The 11159-nt window shown below is 38.1% G+C and overlaps 1 protein-coding gene across 1 annotated transcript in view; it reads left to right on the plus strand.

Moving 5' to 3' along the window:
• LOC141570779 (uncharacterized) overlaps nt 1–10840 on the plus strand; it is a 97175-nt gene extending 86335 nt beyond the window's left edge. The window contains exons 6-10 of the mRNA XM_074329202.1: nt 236–393; nt 1433–1475; nt 3342–3528; nt 8184–8319; nt 10252–10840. Of these exons, the coding sequence (XP_074185303.1) occupies nt 236–393; nt 1433–1475; nt 3342–3528; nt 8184–8319; nt 10252–10351 (624 nt within the window). The 3' untranslated portion in view covers nt 10352–10840. The remainder of the gene's footprint in view (nt 1–235; nt 394–1432; nt 1476–3341; nt 3529–8183; nt 8320–10251) is intronic.
• The last annotated feature ends 319 nt before the right edge of the window (nt 10841–11159 follow it).

Consider the following 11159-nt stretch of genomic DNA (forward strand, 5'->3'; position numbering starts at 1 on the left):
TGCATATTAATAAAAGCTATTCAAAAGGGATGTGGGAAAATATCATAGCTGAAAATTTGGAGTTTCATGGAGTATATCATGGATAACATAATCTACAAAAACTCATTTTGGTTTTATTTTTATTTCAGAACAATCAATTCAAAAAAATAGCTTTAGTCCCCATTTCCTCTCTCATTTTCTCCCTTATCTGCTTAGTTGCAGTGCCCATGCTGAACCTCTTCCTTATCAATTACAGGATGAAGGAAAATGCCCGCCTCTAGAGGTAATAAAATTAGATGGTGCAGAAGTTGGCATTGATAGCAGTTTGGGAAAACCATTTGTGTTTAACTGTGTGCCTCCATCTGGAAATAGAACTTTTTGCCTCTGTGCAGCCTCAAACCAAGAAATGAAAAGGTAATTCATTAATCTTTGATCTTACCAGTTTCACTTTGGGTGGGGGAATGCTTTTTCACCAGGAGTCTTATAAATTATTGGGATTGGAAGTAGGGTAGGGAACAGCAAATTCAAAGCAGCAGTCAATAAATTCTTTCTTAGGTATGAAACGTTTGGTTCTTCATTATTCCCCCAGTTTTTTCTAACAGAATTTCTAAAGAACAGAAGCATCTTCTCCTAACTCATTTTAGAACTCCACATTTTCTGGAAAAGCTTAATACGGTCATGGTTCACATCTAGCTTCCCCCAAAGTTACCAAATTTATTCTGATATTTTTCAAGCAGAATAGAAGTTAAGAAGTGCTATAGGATTAAACCAAGTGGCATAGGAATTGAGGGTAGGGAGAGCAGGTCTCTAGATGTGGGGATGAGAGAGGAGTTTATGAAGGGTGTGGTACAGGATTGGATAAGTGTACAAAACAAGAAATGGAACCAAGGAGGGCAGAGGGGATAAATCAAGCTTTGGAAGAAGAGCAAGCAGTATGGTTGATTGGAAGTTACAGGGTTTAAAAGAAAATGTAAAAGGATTGGCAAGATGGGGTGGGGTGGATAGGCTGGTGCATGGCTAAGGAGATAGGATTCAGAAAATTCACTTATCAAGTCCAGGCCCTAATGGTGCACTAGTAATTGCCCTATGTCCAAACTACACTTGGGGAGGGGCTCAGGACGGTGGCTATTTACCAGTCTTTCCATATTTTAATAGCCAGTGCCTTACAGTCAAGATGCTAGTCATTATCAAACCTGCTGGTTAATAAGTTCACACCGGTGGTAAAATAGAAGGTGTGAGTTTTCTCTTAGGTACTAATTAACCTATAGTAAAAGAGAAGAATAATTTATTTTACATATGCCTTGTGGGAGTGGGATTTTGCCACCTCTTAACACCAATCTTGTAAGAATGTGTGAAATATAGCTGAGCCTCAGGACTGTTCTGTCTGAAAGATGGGTTTAGGCACTTATCCAGCCCCCACAGGGAGAGAGCCTCTCATTTTACTGTCTTTCAGGTGGCTTGAGACAATGGACAAAGCAGCCCATCCTGTCCGCCAGGTAATGTGTTTTTGATATTTATCTCCACCTTCATTCTGCTTTTCTCCTCAAATGGGAAAGGAGCAAATTAGATGTCATGCAGTCCACCCCGGGACTTCTCAGATCTGCTCTAAAGGCTAGGAAAGAGGATTTTAAGTCAACGGGTTTCCTACTCCGATTCTATGGGGGAGCTTTCATTCCTGTGGTTCTATTTTTTTTTTTTCAGGGGTTTGTCTGACATTTCTCTCAGTGAGCTCCGTGGGGAGTCACAAACTGGGGTGAAATTTCTGTTTCACACGGAGCAGTCCAGTAGTTTCCCATGACGTTAAACCACGGCTGCTGTTTTCTTTTCATTCCCTGAGTACAAATGTCAGGACAGTCTTAGGATAGGCTGCTGGCCGAGCAGTGTATTGGAAAACGCATGCCTTATGCTCAGAAATGCAGTGCTTTATGTCCATATCCTTGTTCCGAAGACCTATTAGGCCACCTTTCACTGTTCCTGCCTTTTCACAATTCCTAGCCTTGAGCAATATAATTTTTAACTGAGATTTGACCTATGACCCGATAGATAACTTCACATCAACAGCTAACTCATCACATTAGCCCCTAAGGCATTTGATACCCCTCTTTCTGAGCAACTGCTATGACGTGGGGGCAGGGAATTGCTTTAATACCCAACTGTTTCATTTTTATGCTATGAATATGATTTCTCATGAGGTTATAGATTTCCTTTAAATATGTCCATTCCCTCACTAACTGGCATACAAGATAAAGGCATTTACTATCAATTCTCTTCCGTACATATTTTGGCTCTTGTATACTTGGGAAAATTTGGATTGTTTGAGCGTGAATAGACTGCCCCATGCCCTGTAACTGTCCTTTCAGAACAATCACTGGCATCATCATATGACAAACAGCAGGACTTATGTTTCATTTTACCTGGAACACAATGCTCAATACACTCATCCATCTCTTCAATGCATCATCCTAATGAGCCTCACTATTTTTAAAAGGGATCTATTCTGCTAATGCACTCAGAGTATCCGTAGCAGAGTGAAAAGGGAACACCCGAACTCCCAGCAGGCCCCCCACTTCACAGCAAAGAATACAGCCAGCCCTGCATTTTGAACACCTTTTCACTGCCTTGTTAGAACTAAAGAGCAAAAATGAAACCAAATAAAGAGATACTGGCCAGCACCCAGCTGGGCATTCTGATAGAGATGAAGCACTGTGCCCCCTGCCTCAGGTCAAGTTCCCAGGAAGAACCTGCCCCTGGGGGCCTGTGGACCCAGGGCTGTCCTTCAGGGTAGAGGATCCTGATTTATCATGGGCCTTCCAGAACAGTGAGCATGAGCCTGGGCCCAATCTGGCCTGGGCGTTTAACTTGTTCCATTGCACACATGGGAGCTCTAGATAAAGTATGAACCATGGGCTGTTATTAGTCACAGCAGACCTACCAGGAACAAGGCTGGGAGGACAACCCCAATAGTGAGTGAAATAGCAAGTCAGGATCAGCCTTTACAGACTGCGCCATTAAAAACCATCTTTGCTGAGGGACCCATTTCCATTTCCTTTCTCTATACCACTGATGTTCTTTTGATTTCTTTACAATAGAATAAAATCCAAAGAGATAGGATGTCTATGGGCATGAGAAGGAAGGCGTTCTCTATGGCCAATGGGTACATTCAGGTTTTCCGGCTAGTTAGCTGTTCAAATATTCAGATCGCCTTAGCAATAGAACCAGTCAGGGCAGTGGCTTAGCAATAGAACCAGTTAGGGCAGTGGATTCTCTGAAGTCACACAGCCTTGGTGCTGATGTCACCGGCTCCGGGAATCTATGACCATTGGCGCAGGATGACCAGTCAGATACGCCCTTTGTACCTGCAGAACCACGTCTGGGAATATGTCACGCTGCACAACAGTAGCCTCCCTCCCCTGGCTATCAAGAACCCAGAGTGCCTGGGCCTTCTGCACCAACTGGACAGAAGCGCCGACATGTGGGTCCAGCTCTATTGCATCCTGAAGGATGGCTGCCTGTACTTCTACACCAGCATTCGCTCCACCCAGGCCTCAGGTATGGACTCAATTGTCCCAGGAAATAATAGTAATTACAGTAACAACGGTCATGGCATCTTACCTTGATGGAGCCTTTACCAAGTCTTGTGCTTTGAGCTTTACCTAAATTAGTTCAATTATCCTCCAGAGAAAAGGTACTATTATTATTATTCCCATGTAACAGATAAGAAACCTGTCTGCAAAGTCTATGGAACTTGACAAGGTCACATGTAGTGAGGAATGAAGCTGAGGTCTGAACACAGTCAAGTAAACTCCAGAGCTGATACCCTGAATCCCGTGCTTCTACTGCCCGGACAGGTGAAAAATAAACTTTATTCTCCTTTATAAGTGAGTAACAAAAGAACATTAACTGTCAGTTTTCCCTGGGCAAGTTACTTAAATTCCTAAAACTTACTTTCCTCGTTTATAAAATGGACACAGCTATCTATTTCACAGGACTATTATGAACACCAAATGAGATAATCGCCCATAGAATGACTTAAGTTCTACATATAAAGCTCTCTATGTAAAAAGCTCTCTCTCTCTCTCTCTCTCTATATATATATATATATATTTATTTATTTATTTATTTGTATATAGTAAAAGCTATATATACAAAATGAGAACATAGACAATTTAATTTAATAATGAAACAATTGTGCCTGATTTCTGCAAGAAAGATTATTTAGCCTTCTTGTAATTTTTGACAAAAGAGATTACTGGTGTTTTAGTTACATTTGAACTTTTTCCCAAATAAATACATCCTTGTATAATTAGAAATAGTGAACATTCTGCAATCTCAGCCATTTAATTTCTTTTTATTAGCATTAATGCTTGCGTTTAATTAAGCTAGACAGACATGCCAAATGGGAAGTGCGTATCTTGTGACAATTTTGACTTTCTTGGAAGGGTACAACAGCAGTACAAGGCAAGCGTCACACTACGGTCTGTTTCTCATCACTGGGATCAACAGTACAAAGATTATCTACCACTTAATCACCCTTCCTTTTTGAGAGTGTTACAACATGACTCAAAATGTCATTCAACTACTAAGTGATACACAGATCGCTCTCTAAGCACTTACAAGACGGGCTGTTCCTATTCAACCCCAAGCCCACAGCTTTAAGCACCTGACACCAGGATGGGAATGAAGGTATAAATAATACAAACCTCCAAAGCAGTCATTGACTGGGATTTTTATTTTAAAAAGTATTACAAAAGTCTGAACCATTTTAATTACCAAATCAATGAAGCTCATTTTCTGGAGGCAGTTTCCATAGCTAGAAAAGAAATGGTTAGGATTAAATGCTCAGATCACTCCCAACCAAAACATTAACAAAGGGCTTCCAAAACTCTGGGGCCAGAGACTGCTGCTGACACCAAAAGCTTAAAATAGTTGAAAACAGTCACTTGGTGGCTTCCCTGAAACTGACAGTTCAGAGGAGGCCCTACTTAGCAAAGTCCTAGTTGGAGAGCTGCAAAAACAGCACTAATAAGTGGCCTAAAAATAATATCAGCAAAAGCAGAGTTATCATTTAGTGAGTAAAGCTTTTGTACTGGTCACTCTAACTGTTTTTACTTACCATTTCACTTAATTACTATAACAATTCTATAAAATAGGTTAATATCCCACCTACAAATTTGGAAACTGATGCTTAGCAAGGTTAAATCATTTGCCCAAGTTTTCTGGGCATGTAAATGGTGCAGACAGAATTTGAACCCAGATAGCTGAGTTATACCAACAAAAAGAAAAAACAGACAAGTAGGAGAAACTGGAAGGTTTGTTTAGTATTCAGCTCTTATCATTTCACATCTTTCCAAAATCTCTGATGGTTTTTTGTTGCCTTTAGAGCACTCTAGGGTCTTATACTTTGTTCTGAAACCCTTCTCCTGGCTTTGTCTTCTACTCTTTGTGCTCAAGCACCCTGCACTCTACCCAAACATGGTCACATTCTATTTCCTTAGCAACCTCACTTCTTGAGCGTGATTTATTTCCTGTAACGGTCACCTGAGATGCTGAGACAATACTGAGGACCACAAAGGGAAGGCAGGGAAAAAGTAACAGTGAAATGAGAGGAAAGAACAAGACATAAAAAGCAACATGGCCACGATTTCCTATAAAAACCACATTAGATACTAATCCCACATTTTATTTCCAACCGTGATAAATAAGCCTCTCTGTGCATTGTGGGAGTTGGAGAAATAGCCCCAGTCAATTCCCTGAAGCCTTTCCTTACTTATTATCAAGGAAAGTGCTAGTACTTTAACAATATATATTACTGGCTTGCCTATGCCTGCTCATATTAAAAAACGTACTGTATGAATATTCCAGAAGCCCTTTAGTCAAATGCCTCTTCATAGGCCTAAACCCGCTTGTCATTCACCATACACTTGATTTTCTTTTTCCTTTTATCTCGCTCCAGCAAAAGCTGGAAGTAACAAATTGTGACTTTTAACGATCGTTCTTAAATAAATCACATCAAGGTCTGTGAGCACTTCTCAAAAAGATGTATTTTACATTATTGCAACAAATGGAACACTAATGCTTGCATACCTCTTGGGAGAAATCTCTGTCCAACATTGTGCCAGCTTGCTATTTACTGCTGCTACCTAGTAACCGATAGAGACCAACCCAATAGGTCTCCTCAAATGAGGTAATGGGATTATAATTGGATGTCTTTACTGCCAATCATTTCTCTCCTATAACTGATTAGAAAAGAGGTCAGAAAACCTTCCTGTTTGTAGCAGACACATTTTGAACAATACCTGCTATCCATTCTCATAAAGAGTAGAGGCAGGGGAGGGTATTCATATCTGCTTGTATAGAGGAGAAAAGGAAATCTCACAAGCAGGAAGATGTCAGAAACCAGTGCAGCAACACATAAATGCTGTGTACTATAGTTCGGAGCAGAAAATTAAGACAGCAAAGTCACCCTCTGATAAGTCTTTTGGTATCTTACAGTCATGAAACACCTAGCACATTACTTATTCTACTTCTAGTATATACCCCCAAAACATATATCTATGCAAAGACTTGTACACAAGTCTTCATAACAGCACTATTCATACTAGACAGAAAAATTGAAGAAAACCCAATTGTCCATCAACTAACAAATGGATAAATAAAATGTGGTATATCCATACAATGGAATATCATTTGACAATAAAAAGGAATAAAGTACGGACACACAATACAACATGGATGAACCTTAAAAACATCATGCTAAGTGAAAGAAGCCAGTCACAAAAGGCCACATGTTGTATAACAAATGATACAACTCCATTAATGAACTAAAAATCATTGACTGTTCACTTTAAATGGGTGGGTTTTATAATGTGTAAACTATAACTCAATAAAGTTTGTGTGTGTATGTATATATATATATTTATCAGTGTGACTTCATATATATATATATATATGAAGTCACACTCTGATTTGGTAAACACCATTTTACTGGGGTCTACCTAAGGGGGAAAAAAAAATCTAACCAATTCTAAAATTAATGCTTTCCTAGAAGTTAGTTCTAAAATTGACTGTTTTTAAATGAAAAATGTAAAAGAATTTAATATTGCATCTAAATAAACTAGTTTTTTCTCGAAATTTTAAAATCCAAGAGCCACTCATTCTGTTTAAAAAGAAAACTACATGACTTTCTGAGAGTGAACATTGGTATTGAGTTACCAAAAGGAAAACAAAAGTCAGCCATATTCAAAAGGACCAAATTTTCCCTTCACAGCTCCTTATTAACACATGGGCATGAAACAGGTATCGTGTAGAGAAGCAAAAATCCAAGTTGTATTTTGTGTTGTTAGTACAATACACGAAAGTGGCTCTGATGTGGAGGTGGGGCCTGAGAACAAGAGTTAGCAAGAGAGAGGGGTTTAAACATCTAATTATCGCTGCTAATGATGTTACCTGAAGTCTCTGCATGAGATTCAGGTTCCTTCAGAACATCAAGACACTATAAAAAAACACACAAGTGTTTTGATTTTTCAGCACCTTATCCTAGATTGTCATCCTCCCCTCAACCCTCAAATAATAGAAACAAATTTCAGGCCAAGCAATACATAACCACTAACATAGATTCAAAGGACCATGGGAATAAAAAACCAATCATTCTTTCTCATTTTAATTCAAGTTGGCTCCCTCACATCACCCTGAGGGTTCATATGTTAAATGTGCTTCGCATATGCACAAAGAAGGTGAGAATCTATGTTGCTCATAGAAATGGCTGGCATTCTTCACTATTCTTCAGGAAGGATGCCTTAATGCTTCTCCCAGCCAATATTATTAAATTTCCCTCTAATGTGATATTGCAGGTGTCACTCTTTGATACCGAAAAATTTACTTCAAAATGTGTTCCCCAGGTAAAGAAGCTAGTTTAGGCCCACAGTAACCCAAAGCTAAATAATGAACATGTAGTAAGAAGATGGCAAAAATAAAAACTAGGAAATCCCAACTTTATTACCAGTCTTGCCATTAATCATTAATGGATGACCTTAAAATCCTTACTCTTTTGGACTGTCAGTTTCTTCATCTGTAAAATGGGACAGCGGGACTAGAGATTCCTTCAGAAGCAAGTTTTTTCTTGACACCTTTTCAGATTCCTTTTCTCCATCTTAACTCTTTCTCTATTCTCCTCACCAGTTTTTCTTTTCTTTCACCTTCTGTAGGTGGCCTATATCTGCAAGGATATAGGGTGAATGAGCAGACCCTTAGCTTCAAGCAGTCAGTAATTGAACTCAAACCTCCATCTGAAGAGTTCAAGACTTTCTATTTCTGTGCAGAAAATAAAACAGAAAACCAACGGTAAGTCAAGGTCTGCATATTTCTTCATCAGTCCTAATAAGAGACTTCTTGGCAAACTATTATTTCTTTTTCCCAACATTAACTCCACAGCTTCCATTAAACTTCTCCCTTTCTTTGCATAGTCTTCATGTAGTTAATATTCCCCAAGATCTTTGTCTTTCAGTGCATACAAGATGACTCTTCTAGAGTACTTTTTCAAATGGAAAAGGAGTTCACAATTTTTCCCAAGGCTGACTCAGGCTTCAACATTAAAAAAAAGAAAAAAATCTACTAATACTGTGATCTATAATGTTATAATTTATTAATTCACAGATTTACTGTTTCATCTCCTTTCACATAAATGTGGTCAGTCATTGGGTTTGTCATAAATAAACCATTGAAAGACTTAGGACTTATCCATCTAATTCAATAGGTACAGGATCCAACTTGGCATGTACAAAAGGGCACTTGCTTCATAATGATTCTGGGGGAAAAATATCAGTAAAGTTTACAAAGACGAAACCATGAGGCAGAGGAGGCGTTGTGTGGTACCTAGAGTTCCTCCTACATCTCTCAAGTGCCCCTGTTCTAATTCCAGTCCTCAAGGCAGCCAGTGCCCTCCCACTGCTTGGCGACCATCCCTCACCTCATACGGACACCTTCTCCCAACTGTCTAGATAAAATGGTGCTAATAAAGAAATTCACAGTGATTTATTAAAACAGAGGGTATGGCAAAATTTCCAGGGACATTTGCAAGAACTGTATACACTGTTCTAACCCAAAGAAATAAAACTCCAAAAGTAGAATTTCAGAATCTTCAGCAAGTAACCATTTGAGGAAGGATAAAGGGATCCATCTAGGCCTTCTCCCACTATGCAAACCTTGCCTGTTCCACTCATGACTAAGAATGAGCAAGAGTGAGAGGATAATGAATATAGAATTGTTAGATATTGTGCCAAGATCTTCTTCCTTGGGCTTGTGCTATACAATCTGGGCAGCAGATTAAGATGCTTCCCTTGAAGGTGAAGCTCCTACTGGCATATTAAAAAGGGGTGGGGGTGGGGGTCAATGAAATAGAGTTAACTCCTATCTGATAAAATCCACTGGCTTCTCTAAGAGAGGAGGTTGGATAGTTGGATTAGTTGGCTCTCACTGCCAAATCCATGAGTGGGTATTAATAACAGGAAACAATATTGAGTCATTACAGAAATATTTCAAAGCAAAAGAGCAAGAGTTTCACACAGGTGGTTCATGGAACTCTGGTTTCACAAGATACTCCTCTCACAAAAAATAGTTAAGTTTAGGAAATGATAAAAATCATATTACCCTCTCAGAGTATCACAAAACACATTAACTTATTAATGTTTCTGAGGCACCCTGATGGAAAAAATCCTGGGGTTGAGGGGAATACTGGTTAGTTCTCCGTAACGCAGATAAAAATAACACTTATTAACCACCATTATAATAAATCTTATATGGAAACATATTATAAAACATCATCCAAGAAAATGAAAGGAAAGGAAAGGAGATGAAAAAAGAGTTAACTGGAGAGTTTGCTATGGTTTCCGGGATTTAACAAAGAAATATTTTGCACTATGGCAATATTTGATTACTATATGTTTGATCAACAAAACTTTAAATTTAAATAGAGAGAGTAATATATCATTAATATTTTTAAAAGATCTATACCTTTGTTATTTACTATTTACAAACACCCCCTTCTGATCCTATTATTTACATTAACATAGTTTTACTTCATAGCTATAACTGCATACCTCTCATTTGGTGTTTTACCTTTTTGTTCAATCCAAAACCTAAGGAGCATTGTTTACTTATTAATCTCAAACTAAATAACCAAGAGAAATAATTAGAAAATAAAAGACTTTGTAACATTTCTCCTCCCTAGAGTCCAACAATTTTTTAATGACATGTCCTGCATTGTTATTTCTGCAGCTGGATTACAGCTCTGAAAATGTCTATCAAAAAATGGCTTCCTTTGCATCAGGCTATTCAAGACTTCATGAATCGACCTCTAGAGGAGACCAGAATGTAAAAGATACCCTAATCTTAAGAGAAAGGATCCACAAAATCATCACCAGCTACTTGTAGGAAGAGACAAAAGTGTGTATCATTATGTACTCATAGCTTTTCAAATGAATGTTTCTCTAATATATTGAAACTTCGTGATAAGATTATAATTTTGTTTTTGAACCAAAACACCAAAATCAAATGTGACATTCAGGTAACATAACTTATATCAACATCATTAATACTCCCCCCAAGTTTTCCCCCCTTCGGCTGCACATGTTAGCATCAAAACATAGTATGCCTCATACCCCTATCTTTTGAAAGCATAAATGTAATAAAAGTTGATTTATTTTGTTTTCTTTTTTATGTTCTTTGCTAAATGTTCCACTCTGTGCTTCAGTTATAAGCTTCTTAAAATGCTTACAGGCCATGATGTGGGAAGGTGATATTTGGGAAAATTAAGATCATGGAAATGAAATGGCTTTAATGATGATTAAATAATTCAGCTAAACAAGGTCCTGTCTATTAGGTCATATTACAATCAACTGTCCCAAGTGCCTCCCAGACCTTCCCAGATGAAAGAAAATAATAACAAATATTGTTATAAAAATAAAACAGGAAAGAATTAGACTAAATTTAGGGGAGAAAATTCAAAGGCATTGGTTTTATTATTACCTGAATTATTACCTGAATATCTATAATACTGCAAGGAGAAAACACAAAATAAATCAAGAATTTACTGCTCTTGATCCTGAAAGTAAAATTGAAAGAAATTGGAAAGTGAATTCTAAGCATAGGGTTCATTTCTCAATGGAACAACCCCTATGTTGTGT

Source organism: Rhinolophus sinicus, linkage group LG03 (genome assembly GCF_036562045.2).
Source record: "Rhinolophus sinicus isolate RSC01 linkage group LG03, ASM3656204v1, whole genome shotgun sequence".
Classification (NCBI taxonomy): domain Eukaryota; kingdom Metazoa; phylum Chordata; class Mammalia; order Chiroptera; family Rhinolophidae; genus Rhinolophus; species Rhinolophus sinicus.